Source organism: Aulostomus chinensis, chromosome 3, assembly GCF_037954235.1.
Source record: "Aulostomus chinensis isolate RoL2024-O1b breed Wild chromosome 3, RoL_Achi_v1.0, whole genome shotgun sequence".
In the NCBI taxonomy this organism is placed as follows: domain Eukaryota; kingdom Metazoa; phylum Chordata; class Actinopteri; order Syngnathiformes; family Aulostomidae; genus Aulostomus; species Aulostomus chinensis.
The window spans coordinates 6,581,481-6,597,198 of record NC_141322.1 but is presented as its reverse complement, the minus strand read 5'-3'; the positions used below and the strand labels follow the sequence as shown (position 1 = coordinate 6,597,198).

Below are 15,718 nucleotides of genomic sequence, written 5' to 3'. Positions count from 1 at the left end.
CTCTGATCCAGCAGCCATATCTGAGTAAGACGTTTCAGGTGTAGTGACTCCCAGCGCGATTACTATGCTCATGACGTCCAGCACAGCGACGCGTGGGAGGGGGGGAAGAGGGGGAGGAAGGGGAGGGGGAGGGGAGGGACAGGATGGGATGGGGGGGAGGAGGAGAGAGGAATCACAGGGTTCCAACTACAGCAACAGACCACTCCAGAGGTGGGGCGCCGCAGAGCCGTAGGCCACGGCTCACGGGCATGGGGGACCTGAGGAACGAGGACAACAGACAGAGAGATGATAATCTGTCATACACGTACACAAAGCATGCATACAGCATACTGTCAAAGCCTCCATGTGACATGTGACTTGTTTGAAAAATCTGCACTTCTGTTTACACGCGGAATCAATTTTGTATGGCACAGATGTTCTGTGCAAATACACAATCTTTACTGACATGGAACATACTCAGCAGTTGATTAAATGAACACAATTTAAGAGATATTGGTCAACCCTTGATAAAAAACAATTACAAAAAAAACCCATATAATCGAACCATAGGAAAGTAGCAGGAGCAAAGCACTAAAAAGTATTACTTATTAAAAGGTAACTGATAATTTATGAAATTATGTATAATGAATAAAGAATTAAATTAAGTAGTAGACCTTAGAGCGAGGTGAACTAAGATACTGCCTGACCTCCCCCAAATTTCTCAGAGGGAATACACGAGACAAACCTGCCATATTGCCTTTGTGTGTAATAAGATGTATCCATTTAAAACATAAATGACAAGTAACAGAATTGCACTTCATTGTATGTTTTACAAACTATTTTGTTGGAAGCGAAGAGGGAAACTTCACCGCATTGTGCCAGTAAACCAGTCAAACGAGTCAACAATGTTATAAATTACACTGGTGCTACACCTTGCTGGTGCTACACCTTGCTTAACAGATGTCTGCCTACTTTTAAATGGCTATTAAGTGTCACTTCCTTCATGTGAAAAAAAACAAAACAAAACCAGAAAACCACATTTTCTCTAATAAAATTCAAATTAACAGCCAGGTATATATAAGCAAATTAACTTAACAAAAGAGGGCAAATTAAAAATATAGACCCTTCCCTATTAGAAGCCTGCCTGAAATACAGGCCTAATACCCTTAGAACTTGAAGAAAATAAAGGGCTCTCATCATGCTTCCATTATAATTGTTTTGGTTCAAAATTACAATAAATTGAGAGATGAGGAAAATCTCTGTTTAGTCCAATACAGTTGTACAGCACCAAATTGCAACCTCCAAAATAATGAACACTGACTACAATCTTTGTGAAGGGCATATTATATTACTATACAACAACTATGTAATTATCCATGACCTTGAGGTCAGTTGGCCTGACAAATTCTAACTGAAATCAATGAGAATATCGTAGCTGCAAGCATGCTGACAGAAGAGGGATTTTGATACCAGATGGCCAATCACAAACAGAAGAAAGCTCAGCACTGCAGACTTTCCTTGTGAAGGATAAAATCATCATTTTAAATAAATGTCTAGAATATGAATACGTAATGCAGTCTACAAAATGACAGCAGTAGCCAAAGCCAAGGGAAAAAGATGGTAAAAATTTCTGATTGTGAATGTGGAAGTTGGTAGACTAAGAAAATTGAACTGCCTTATCTGTAGGAAAGTAGTATCTGATAGTAATCACGACTATGTATTTCCTAAGTCAATCAGTCTGGTGGTCTGGTGGGGTTCTTATGGGGTGCCAGTACTGAAGTCATTATTTGTCATTCTTTTAGATGTAACCCTGGTGCTGTTGAATAGTCTTTGTAGCAAGTGAAGAATAAAAATACATCATTCAAACCTGTAATTAAGAGTCTCACAAATCTTCAACATGCCAGCAAACAATGTTTTAGGGCTTTAACCAATTTCTTTATCACGTTTAAATCATTCTACAAATGCACAGAACAAAAAAATGGCTTTAAGATCAATTTACTGATTGATAGAATACTGATTGCGTGATCACACAATAACCTGCTGCAGACAAGCTATAATGTGATCACACACTGTAGTGAACAACCTTTGTGATACAGAAAATTGTGGGTTGAACCTTCTTAACCAACTAATACTTCTTTATGATATGATGCTCCATCTTTGATGCTGGCTATACAGCATGATGAGCATTTAGCATTGACCTGTTCACAGCAGCACTACGGGAGTCTGATGATATGACAATGCGTGAACCTTCAAGTTCAGTTGTTGTTCATGCTTTTGATAAACAAAAATTTCTGGATTAAAATAAACTCTTTTTGATGGGCCAAAGAAACTTATCCATACCCATTAATAGTGTTGGTTCGTGATTGGTGATGATCAGTAATTGTGTCAGTGGTTGGTCAGCTGAAATGGTCAAAACGGCCCACAATCGCCCACAATTTTACTCATTGTTTCAATCTTTTTTAAGCTAGCTGTCAAAACTTTTTTCACCTCAGACTCTTGAATATGAGGAGAATAATTATTTAGTATTGTTTTGATTGATTTATGGCAAAAATTGAAGAGGCTTCTGATTTTGAACTGTAGGAGGCACAAAAGAAGCAAATTTTTGTGACATTTTGTAGACAGAATGATGAATGTGAAAATAATTGTCAGATAAATCAATGATGAAAACAACCGTTAGTTGCATCTGTACAACTGAACAAGCAATGAGAAGGCTGTGATGCAGAGGTGGCTTTCTAAACTTGGGCTACAGCATTTTGCTTAAATATACACTCACCACTGCCTTTACCGTCTCTTACTACCTCTCAGCTTACATCGCTCTCGATCAATCCATCTCATATGCACATTTCACACACCATACACCTACTTAGGCTTGTCATCAGTGGGGAATTCAACTTGCCACTAATAGAAGACAATTCAATTGCAATTAAGTCTATTTGAGTATACATTAAGCCATTCATTTAAAATACACAGGGGAACCTCACATTTACATCTAAGAGCCAAAATTGCTGACTCATGTTGACAAGGCTAGTTTTTTATTTGAACAGATGCAGCAACCTTACATATCTGCCTGCATCTACTCAAAGAGATGTATTACTCAATATGCAAATAGTACGATAGGCTTGTCGCAATTTTTTGGGGGGGAGGTGGGGCGGCATAGCACCATTCAAAGAATAGCAAAAACAACCAAGGGCTGTAAAGATCAGCTTGCACCTAGCCATTCATTAGGATGCACTAATAAAGACAACCAGCAGGGGATGCCTTCCTCCCAGTCGGAGGGGCTGGCATTGGCTAGAGGGGTGAGTCATCCAACCTGAGGCCTAGCCCTCCTGGTCATGTGACCATGCTCTGCTGAAACACTGACCCACACTTCTCTGCTCTAGCTTCTCCTCTCCTCCTCCCTACTAAGCTATCTCAGTCTCTGGAGCTAGTGGCAGCAGCCACAGCTGCAGAGGGAAACTGTTTTTTCATTGCTCAGCATGAACATTGAGAAGAGGATATGGCTTACAGCAAAGTCATCCCTGGGAAAATGCATTCAGATATGTTACCTCACAGCAATACTAACTGTTCACAACATATAACCCCCACCCCCACCACAGTGTAACAGAAATTAAACAAGCCTTTACAAAACCAACCCTAACAATAAACACTGACTAGTTTACTATGTAGCCATCTGAATAAAGAGCAGGATGCACGACATTTCTGCCCTAGTTCCTGGCTATGGTGACTGCTATGCTCGCTCTTCAGTGAGCTCTTTCAACAGAAACTACAACAAGGCTGGGGATTTCCAATAATGTCAAGGTCAGTTCAACTGTGCTCACTGTCAAACAGAGAATGTCAGCCCTATCCAGCTGGATACACACTGGTAAGCAGCAACGGGAGATTTCAGCTCACTTTTGGTTTGGCTAACAAAGTCATGAGCGTATTGAGAGATGTTACACAAAAATAAATGATCAATGTAAATCTGATTACAGGAAATAATCTAGACTGAATCTGGTCACGGACTATTTGTCTTCTCCAAGGAAACAACAAACAGTGAGGAGAGAACAAAATTTAAGTGGGTTACAATGTAGCATATATAGACATGGCAGCATGGAGTGGATCCTCGAGGATCCTATCCAGAGCTTTTTGAAATCCACTTGCTGCCTTGCAAAAATAGACACCTTGGTCCTATTTAACTCACAAAGGGCCTCAGTATTTGGGCCTCTTCCAAAAGAACCAGACTGAACTAGGGAGGTAAATTCCATGCAAAGAAGGAAAGCCTTTCTTCACCTCCCTCCCTGCTCTCTCACCAGCTCCCTCCCTTCCTTGTTCGTCCCTCTGGCAAAGAATACCAGGCTCAAATTACCAGCAGGCTCAACAAAGTCTTCACTTCCAATAGAACAGAGGCCATTTTGGAGACAAGTCCAAGGGGGAGGGGCATGCACACAAAATGAACAGCTATGGAGACCCTCTGTCCCTCTTTATCTTTCACGTAGCTGTCTGTCACACTCTCCTATGCAAAAACAAACACAAACAGGCATTCTGACATTTTAAGGCACCAATACACATGCTTTATTCTCTTTGAATATCCAAATGTGTCTAGAAGATTATAAAGAAAGCAATTTTTATTAAAAAAAAAAAAAGACGCACAAAAGGAAAACCATGAGGACATATCTAAAGCAGTTCAAAGGTACAGACATACCAAACTCCAAAACTAACCTGAACAGAGGCCAGCAAAGAGAGTTTTAGAGGCATTTAGAGGAAGACGACAACATTTTGGCTCTGGAAACTATGTCTATTTGTAAACCTCCCCAGAGCCTAAAAAAAAAAAGAAAAAAAGTTACATTCCCTTCTCTCCTCTCTGTGTGTATTAGGGAGATTGGCTGACTGCTAGTTGTAGTTAATAGTAGTGGATGATAAGTGTTAGCACATCTCAGAAGATTAATAACCCTCACAACCATTGTGATGTCACTGCTGCATGAGTCCAAACAGAAAAGTTTGTTAAATAAATATCCAACGGCAGTTCCAACAGCTGGCTTCCTTGGTGAGAGTGACTATCTGATGATGTCATTCATTTTCTTCATACTATCGTGCTCTGAATTCAGCTTCTCTGCACATCACCTGTGAGATTAAGCTACATTTTTTTGTTCATTAAGACACACACACAGTGCCTTTTTCCCCTGATAATGAAATAAGAAAGGTTTTGAAAATCTTTTATCAAATTTTGATGAATCAAATATTGTTGTAGTTGGTATGTTTTTAACCCGTTTGTCACATGTGTCTATTTAAAAAAAATAATAATAATAATGGCAACAATGATATCCAGCAAGGGCAAATGCATGATTTACATTCACTTTGGGATGGTTAAAATTGTACTTTGTGACAGTACAAAAGTTAGAGTGTTGGTGATTGCAATATCACCAGAAGAATACATTTACCACACACTCAAGAGAAGTTAACTTACTAGCAATGTGGTTCTGAAGTGGGTGTAAAGAGACTGGCTAATGTCAGTATACATTTGTTCTCCAAACAGACACAGACACAGACACGTATGCACCCATTCATTCAAACCCATTGAGCAGCCTGCTCTGGGCCTTTACCTTACTGGTCACTCACATCATCTACACGTCCGACAGTCCTACTATTTTTTACTTAAAAATATACACGAGTGTGTCAACATCACTTTAAAAAGTGCAAACCGTTGAGTGTGAAACAAGGAGGTTCATTGTGAATGCAGGTGTCACTGGTGAACTCAGATCTATACTAATGGCCATAAAGATTATTTAGAACCCAGGAAATTCATATTTTTGCATGACTGTCCTTTGTTTGAATACATAACTGTCACGAGCTGCCTCTTCTTTAACAACATTTTAATTAATCTCATCGCAAAGCAAAATCATTGATTCCAATGTTCAAAATGCCATGAAATATCCAAATAAAATTGTTTGCAGCCTTTATCAGGAATTGATGTTCTTACACTGAAAACTCTCTGCGTTTTTTTGTGATAATTTTTTGTGACGATCCATATTGATTATTCATTCACTTAAGCCATAGATCCAGTAAAATATACATTTGACTTCGAGCTGCCTTTTTTTGGGGGGGGGGGGATTATATTGTCTAAATTGGTCAAATCTAGACCCATTGAGTGCATTTAGTAACAGACCAACACACTCTTTTGCTGAAAGAGGTCATATTTCTCATTAATCCCACATATCCTGCTCTAAATAAGACTGGCTAATATACCTGCTATGATTAAAGGTTGTTACACCAGCTCACCCTTTTCAGCTCACCAAAAGTGTTACATCACTTGTGGTATTTTATTGCTGTGAGGTGTGTGTGTGTGGTCATTTTCTTGATTAAAATGTAGCTTAATTAGGGACATCACTACTGACCACCACATTAACTACATATACCCTATACAGCAGTCTTAAGAGAATATTTTAGTCAGCCCACCTTATCTGACACCGAGTCAAGTTGGAAGTTGTTGTTATTTAGTAAGGTGTAAAATACAAGCATGGCAGCATGAGAGATTTCAAGTGCACAACAGTTGAAACACATTTAGCAAAGAAGTTGGTTTCATTTCATATGGTACAGAAAAGGCCACCCCCATTAAATTCTTATTAAATGTTCGTAGGCAAACCAATCATGTAAGAAATAAACAATTGCGATACACCCACTTGGTCGCTGATCAACTATCGGATCACCAGATAACCACCAAATCAGAGTTTGTAGTTAAAAAAACAAAACCTTTTTCATTTGTCATGCAGTTTCCATATTTGGATATCATATAGTGTGACATTAAATTGTAAGTTATTTCTACAACAATGTATTTTGATAAAAAAAGAGTCATACGGTTTCCTCACCTACAAATCTGGGCTTAACTTGAAAATGGATGTGGTGAAACCAAATTTCATATGGTGAGACCACTGAGGAGTGATTTATCATCACACAAACATTCTCATCAAGATTGGCTTTTTTTTTGGTGCTTTTAAAATCAATTGATGATCAATGTACATACAGAACTCTATTTTAATATTATCTGAAAGAAAGTTGTTGAAATTTGCAGGTTTGTAAAAAGAACCCGACCTCCTCATGTTCTATGTCCTCTGAAGAGTTTAGATTCATCTGTACATTCAAATTTAAAACAAACACGCTTCATTATGAACAAGCAGCAGTGTACGACAAAGTGAATTCAGTCACTGAATAAGTACTGTAACTCAGACAGTATGATCTCTTACCTATATTCATGATGATCATAGTGCTTGCAAAATTCAAAGCAAAACAGTAAAGGTACAGCACAGAGTGAATGAGCACACCTTTCACCATGAGCGCCCTTAACTTAGCCCTGAACAAGCAAGCTGGGATTGGGTAAGAATGAGGTTCTCAAAGCCAGTTTGTTAAAAAATGATAAAAATAACAGCATAATTGCTTTTATTTTGAAGGCATTTACACTGGAAGTGCTCTTTTTAAACTGCTTTTCACAAAACAGAAAGCCACATGGGCTTCAAAGTGTCCAGTGCTCTTAACTCCACAGGTGGCACTGGTGCAACAAACCTTTTCAAATTTTGGTGGCAAAGTGTGAAAAGTCAAGGTCACTGACCTCACAGATTTCTCCAAATTTGCAACAAAAGGGCCACTGAGACTTGAGGATGAACTGCAAAGATTTTGGTAGGCAAAGGTCAATGGCCTCACATGAACAGGTTAGCTCAGGAAAACCCTGAGGGAATTTGTTCAAATATAGTCCAAAAAAAAAGCCACCAGTTTGCAGCCTGTTCCACATCAGTAATCTGAATAGCAGACAGTTTGTTTCCTTGATTTTATCTAGAAATAGCAACATATCAAAAATGCTGTCAGGTTAGTCTAGTGAACAGTCTGTTCATTCACAGCAGAGAAAACCTGCTGCAAAAGTACCCTTGTCCCAGGAATGAAGAGATGGCACATCTGAAAAGCGTTTTATGAGTATCCAAGGACACCAATTCTAGAGTCCCTGCCAGCAGCAGAACTGATTTTTTAAAATTCTTTTACTAGTTTATGAAGACCTTGTGTATTGGTCCTTTAAATGTATCAGATTTGCTTTAAGCCTATCAGCCATCTAGCACCCTCAGGTGCTTTGGTACTGGACTCTACTGGAAGTAAGAACTAAAACCCAAAGTGAGGCATCATTTTCTTATTATGACCCACATCTCCTACCTGAGCATCTGCGGGCAGCATAAAAAAGTGAGGATATTTTTAAATTGAAACTCAAAACCTTTTTTAGTTTGGCTTGTAATTTAATATTTTCCCATTTAATAATTTATTATCCATTAATTAAACTATTTAGCTATCATATAAGAATATTATCATCTCTGGCACCTTGCTATGGGAATTGTTTCATGGGAGTGTTTCAAAGTGTGTGTGAGAGAGAGAGAGAGAGAGAGAGAGAGAGAGAGAGAGAGAGAGAGAGAGAGAGTGAGAGGAGTCATATTAGAAATGCTTGACTTATATTATTAATCAATTTGAATTCTATTGATATCAATACAGTAGAAAGACAACAAAAGACTTACTGGCATTGCTTTTATTGCATATTATGATCTATAACTGAGAAATAATCAAAATTAAAGGCAAAAAATTTCTGAATAATTTCCAATGATAAAGATTGTAAATCATTGATGAAATCAATAAATGATTAATACTTTACATACAAGAAGAAAACTACAAAATTAACAGTAATTCAGCTCAATCTGCAGTTTTTCTGCAGAGAAAATAAATATCTACCCTGACAGGCATGATCCTGGTCGACCTGCCTATAAAATAACAAATCACAGTGTTGTCAGAGCTGGCTCCGGATGCTTTGTTCTGAAAAATTATGAATACAGGTCATGCTAGTCTGCTTTCTTGTCTCTCTCATTTATGCTGCATGCTGTACATTTGCACCTTTACTCCTTTTCATGTTTTGTTTTATTAACCTAATGATACCCTGGTCTTCAAACATCTCTGCCCACGTCACTGCTAGATAGTCTTGTTACCAGCAGACTTTCAGGTTTTGTGTTATTGAGGCAAGTGCACACCACCAAAATTTCATCAAATCACAATATTGCATGTAGCAAAACAGCAATCGTAAACAACAAGCATGCGCAGAATTTGTTAAAGGCTCATAATATGTCATTTTAAATTGAATATTGTGGCGTATTGTTCAGACTAAGATGTATAAATTGAACACTCCCTCCAACATCAAAAATCCTATCACAAATGCAATAATTCTACATAATCACAATTGAAAAAAAATTTCAAAATTCTGCAGCCTTAATTGAGACCCAATCTCCATTCCCTACTCAAGATATGACATTTGCAAAATATTGAAGCAGTCTGTGAGAAGGCAGTAAGTGCAGCATTTCCCAGTATAAGATCAGATGTGTCTGTACTTGTCATGTAAGCTCTGTGTGCATGCTAGCTGCTAGCAAAACCTACACATCTGCTACAACATCTTGTGTTTAACCAGTACAGAGACATCCTCACCATTGGCAAGCCTCAACATGATTTACTGACATAAATCTGTTCTTGGTGGGGACAAGCAGCACTAAGTACCCACTTCCAGACACCAAGCACCCTGTTTGCATGGCAAGTTTACACAGAGGTCTGGAAAGGCACAGCAAATAGTTATTCAATTGGAGACCCATTTAAAGTCCCCACTGTACCTGGGAGGTGCACATCAGAGTATAACTCCTGTACATTGTATTTCAAGATATTCTACAAACCAAGCTACTTCTTGAAAGAACAGTAGTAGGGAGAGGGTGTGTTTGGCTGGTGAGAGTAGTTAGAAAAGGGAAGAACCAAGGTTCCAGAGCTATGATGCCAACTGTTAGCAAGAGGCTCTGAGGTTAAATTATACATTAAAATACATTCTCATTAAATAGTCCTGGATGCCTGGAAGGTGTCAAGTCATGCCCACCAGCCGCAGGGCTTGGCAGGCAGAGGCCCAACATACGATCACAGATGTTACAGAAAGATGTAGTTAACATCATGGGAAGAGAGGGACTTGGCTAAATTGCACCTAGGTAGATGACAGGTAATTCCCTCTGTGGCAAATAATTTTCTTCAAAACAATACAACATCAATGCAAAGTGCATGCACAAGTCCTTTTAAGAAAAAGTTAGGAATCCTGCAGCATTCATGAGCTTATGTCACTCAACTTGCTCTACTCCAGACGTAGCCTACAAATCTAGACTGCCCCTAGCAGTAGCACATTTTATTTGCAGCCAGGGTCAGTCCGGTGGCACATGGCTCAGGCTCTGAGCAGCAAAACCCAAACTCAGGTCGGGCCAATCACATCGTGCAGGCTTGTTGGTAGGCTCAACATCATGATGACAGGTTTGCGACCGTTTTGTAGTTGTGGTTTGGAAGGTCCTGTAAATAATGAAGATGGCCGCTGCTGGACAGCAGTCCTTCGAATCGGCGTTGGTCTCAATTATGAAAGATTTCAAGTTAAACTTTTCCTTGAAAGAAGACCAGAAAATGGCACTTAAGTCATTCATATTAAAGAAAGATGTTTTTATAGTTTTGCCAACTGGATACAGGAAAAGTTTGATTTATCAGTTGGCACTGCTGGTGGCTAAGCGCATGGGACTCAGTGGAAACCCGCTTGTGATTGTTGTCTCGCTGCTACACCGGCAAGTCACTTTCATGTCCCGATAAAAGGGTGAGACACTGCTTACAATTCTGTTCGACTTTGCTGGTGTTTTCACTACTGCCACACCGACATGCAGTAATCTTGTGGAAATACTTAGGGGTTTCTTCAGTTTTTCGAAGATGCTTGTTGAATGTGAAAGCACACCCGCAATTCTCATATTTTTTTTCACAAAAACAGCAACTGTCATTGGGCTCCATAACTTAAGAATTTCTCCCAACTTTTCCACAACACACCATACGCGAAACACCTGCATGAATTCTGTTCTGTCTGTTTAGCGCTATCCTATTGCGAAAAGAGGAAGTGTGAAAGATCACCGTTTGTCTAGCCCCTCTGATTGAGCCATGCCAATAGCGTGTTTCCAGACCAACATCTTGATGTAGGTATAGCTTGCCAGGCTCGTGAAGATGTGCACACAAACAACAAACACAACAACCTGTTTCATGAGACAAAAAATATCACTGGAATATCCAGAAATCAAGAAATAAGTAAGTAAAAGCCCGAGAGAAGTGTTATTGGTATTGCTTTCATGAAGAAAAAACACCACTGCAGTATCCAGTGAGATGACCAAGGATGATACCAGATGTTTCCAGAACAACACAAAAGCCACAAAAATAATCCCATTTACTGTTAACAGTGAAAGATTCAAAGACATTTTCAGAGGCCTTGAGTCTGGATACTAGCACCTGTTTGAGAATGTTTCAATGACTGTACATTGCCAGCTGTGTGAGACTGTAGAGAAATGACAACACTCACATTTCTTCTGGCATTGGATCTAGTCACAAATCTGAAGCCTATAAATGTTCACAATTCACTTTATAATGAAGTTTGTTGAACCACTGTCAGTCTGTGACATGCTGAATATAATTAATATTTTCCCATTGATATATCCTTATGTATGTGTATATACATATATATACACACACACACACACACACAAACACACATATACATAAAAGCTACCAGTCAAAAGTTCTCACTGAAGGCATCAAAACTATGAATGAATACACATAGAATTATGTCGTTAACAAAAAAAGTGTGAAATAACTCAAAACATGTTTTAAAATTCAGATTCTTCCAAATAGTCACCCTTTGCTTTGATTACTGCTTTACACACTCTTGGCGTTCTCTCGATGAGCTTCATGAGGTCGTCACCTGAAATGGTTTTCCAACAGTCTTGAAGGAGTTCCAAGAGATGCTGAGAACTTGTTGACCCTTTTGCCTTCACTCTGCGGCCCATCTAAACCCAAACCATCTGGATTGGGTTTAGGTCAGGTGACTGTGGGGGCCAGGTCATCTGGCGCAGCACTCCATCACTCTCTTTCTTGGTCAAATAGCCCTTACACAGGTGTGTTTGGGTCATTGTCCAATTGAAAATAAATGATGGTCCAACTAAATGCAAACCGAATGGGATGGCATGTCGCTGCAGGATGCTGTGGTAGCCATGCTGCTTCAGTGTGCCTTCCATTTTGAATAAATCCCCAACAGTGTCACCAGCAAAGCCCCCCCACACAATAACACCTCCTCCTCCATGCTCCACAGTGGGAACCGTGCATGTAGGGGCCACCCCTTCACCTTTTCCATGTCGCACAAAGGCACGGCGGGTGGAACGAAAGATCTCAAATTTGGACTCACCAGACCAAAGCACAGATTTCCACTGGTCTGATGTTCATTCCTTGTGTTTCCTGGCCCAAACAAATCTCTTCTGCTTGTTGCTTTACCTTAGTACAGGTAGTGGTTTCTTAGCACCTATTTGACCATAAAGGCCTGATTGGCACAGTCTCCTCTGAACAGTTGATGTAGAGATGTGTCAGCTACTAGACCTCTGTGTGGCATTTATCTGCACTCTGACCTGAGGTGCAGTTACTAGTGATTTCTGAGGCTAGTGACTTGGATGAACTTATCCTCAGCAGCAGAGGAAACTCTTGGTCTTCCTTTCCTGGGGCGGTCCTCATGTGAGCCAGTTTCATTCCATCTTTTTGCAACTTCACTTGATGGGACTGTTTGTCTTTACTTAGCTGGTTGGTTCTTACCATAATACGAATTCTAACAGTTGTCAAATAGAACTCTCAGCTGTGTATCAACCTGACCTGCACAACACAACTGATGGTCCCAACCCCATTAAGAAGGCAAGAAATTCCACAAAGAAACCCTGACAAGGCGAATCTGTGAAGTGAAAACCCTTTCAGGTGATGACATCATGAAGCTCACTGAGAGAAGGACAAGGGTTCGCAGCGCTGTCAACAAAGCAAAAGGTAGCTACTTTGAGGAATCGAAAATATAAAACATTGACAGTTATTTAACAATTATTTCTTTGCTACAAAATTCTTTATTCATATCTTTGATGTCTTCAGTATGTATCTACAATGTAGAAAACAGTAAAAATAAAGAAAAAACATAAAATGAGGTGTGTCCAAACTTTTGAGTGGTGTGTGTGTGTATACACACACGCATATGTATATGTGTATATGTATATGTGTATATATATATGTATGTATATATACACGCATATGTATGTGTATATATATGTGTGTATATATATGTATATATATATGTATGTATATATATGTATATATGTATATATATATACACACACACACACACACATATATATACACACGTTTGTATGTGTGTATACACACATATTTATATACATATATGTGTACACACACACACATATATATAAATTCACATACACACTTTTACAGTCAAGCAACAAATTATTCATACCCCTGGCAAATTATGACTTAAACTTACTCTAATTCAACCCGCAAGTTTTTTTCTTGATTGGAAGTGACAGAGGTATCTCCCACAAGATAATAAGATGTAAAAAAAAAAAAAAAAAAAAAAAGGCATCATTGTGGAAAAAAATATTTCTCAGCTTTTATTTACATTTGAACAAAAAAATTGTCATGTCCAAAATTATTCATACCCTTTGCAAATGTCATTTTATTATCCTCTAGGAGAAGCCTGTGTCATTTCCAATCAAGAAAAAAACCTGCTGGTTGAATAAGAGTAACTTTAAGTCAAAATTTGCCCAGGGTAATAACAAACAAATATCTTCTGCTTGTTGATATTCCTTTGAAGTGGTTTCTTGGCAGCTATTTGACCATAAAGTCCTGATAGGCGCAGTCTTTTCTGAACAGTTGATGTAAAGATGTGTCAGCTACTAGAACTCTGTGTGGCATTTATCTGGACTCTGATCTGAGGTGCTGTTAACGAGCGATTTCTGAGGCTGGTGACTCAGATGAGCTTATCCTCAGCAGCAGAGGAGACTCTTGGGCTTCCTTTCCTGGGGCGGTCCTCATGTGAGCCAGTTTTGTCATAGCGTTTGATTGTTTTTGCGATTGCACTTGATGGACTACCGTTTCTCTTTATTTAGCAGATTGGTTCTTGCCATAATATGAATTCTAACAATTTTCGAGGCTGCTGACTCAGATGAACTTATCCTCAGCAGCAGAGGACAAAGGAAAACACAAAAGGAGACATACTGGAGATAGATGCTTATAAGTCCAGTGTAGAATTGTGCTTTTCTACAGAGCACATACTACTCCAACACCAAGGAAGTCCTCTACCCCCTTAAGCACCTGACAGCAGAACATGCAGGTCTGGTCAAAGAAATGCAACTGTTGTAATCTCAGCAGATAACTACCAGTAACGATACTGAAGTGTTTCCTGTTAGTTATTTCAGTCAAAGGCTCTATTGCCAAGACAGTGCATAAAATTAATACTGAAGTATGATTATTAATAACTGTAGTTCTAAAAATGTGTAAATAACAATTATCAAGTACAATACCCACCTGAAACATTTACACAGAGCTTGTTTCTCTTACTGTTTTGCAACAATTTGTTTGTTGTATTTTGCAGCATAGATTCCATTGTGACTTTTCTCGCCACATAATAGATTTCAGGAGACAAATTCAGAGTACACATTTGTTTTTTGAGGATGATCACTCTCAAACTCATATTTCTCACATTCTCTTTTGTGTAAAGATATTGTTGTCAGAGACCTCATCTAATGCCTGTGTTACACCAAACATGGCTATAATCAGTTCCAAATATCAGTTATTAGTTTCTTTGATTACATATCTTTGACCATTATTAAATAAGATGGGTGAGCCTATTCCACATGCAACTGGGCTCCATCTCATAGTGTAAAGCCTACTACTATTAAAAACAATACTTCAAGCTTTTTCTGACCTAAAAATCTGAGGACATACACAGTTTGGCAGTGAACAACATGTCCATACTTGCAGTGTCCACCTGTGCATTACAAAGCCCCCACAACACATCAGAGCTAGTGAGATTGCACCAGCCCCCTCAGTTTGCCCCCGCACAGATGCTGGCTGTACAAGGCAGGAAATATGTATTTTCTGTTCCACAGAGCTGCGCAAGCTGAGAAGCACTCCCTGTTCTTGAAAATGAAGAGCAGGCAAATGATAGTAATCGCTGAGATCACGTCTTCTTCAATCTGAAATGAGACTCTCTCCCTAATACATTACCATTTACAATCAAGGTAAAATACATGTATTACACATACATACGAGGCAGGATGTCAAGAACTTATCAATTTTATGCCAAGTAACTGACCACGATATACCAGAAACAAACCCCCCCCCCCCCCCCTTTGTTCAGGGCCAGATTGGATATAAAAATCGATGCTGATAAAGAGCGACTAGACAAAGCTGGTAGAAGCCGGAGAAAGTCTGAATTTAATATATATACAGTATTTGTACAACATTACAAAACTTCCACATACAGAATGTGTGTCTGAAGTACAGGGTTAGGATGGTTGGTTTAATTCCTCATATTTTTCCTACCTCTATCAGCGGGGTTTTCCTTCATCTGGTCAAATTCTTTTCTAATACACTGTTTGCCAGTGCCCATCACTTGCCCACACTGGATTTATTACACAACTTGTTCAACAGTATCAATGTTGACCACCACGTCCATTCATTTAGAATACTGATGTTTTAATTCCACTAAAGGAATGACCTTCTTGTTTCTATGTTATCAGCCTACAGAGAGAGAGATGTGGAAAGCTGCTTGGAAGAGCTAGATTAATTAGAGGTCTGAAATTAGCAGCAGAGGGGGAAA

The 15,718-nt window shown here is 39.0% G+C and overlaps 1 protein-coding gene across 4 annotated transcripts in view; it reads right to left on the bottom strand.

Annotated features, from left to right (window-relative positions):
• setd5 (SET domain containing 5) overlaps positions 1-15,718 on the bottom strand; it is a 47,534-nt gene that overhangs the window by 18,382 nt on the left and 13,434 nt on the right. For all 4 annotated transcript variants that reach the window (XM_086198374.1, XM_086198372.1, XM_086198375.1 and 1 more), the window contains exon 2: positions 2-257. In XM_086198374.1, coding sequence (XP_086054500.1) covers positions 2-72 — 71 coding nt within the window. In that variant the 5' untranslated portion in view covers positions 73-257. The remainder of the gene's footprint in view (position 1; positions 258-15,718) is intronic.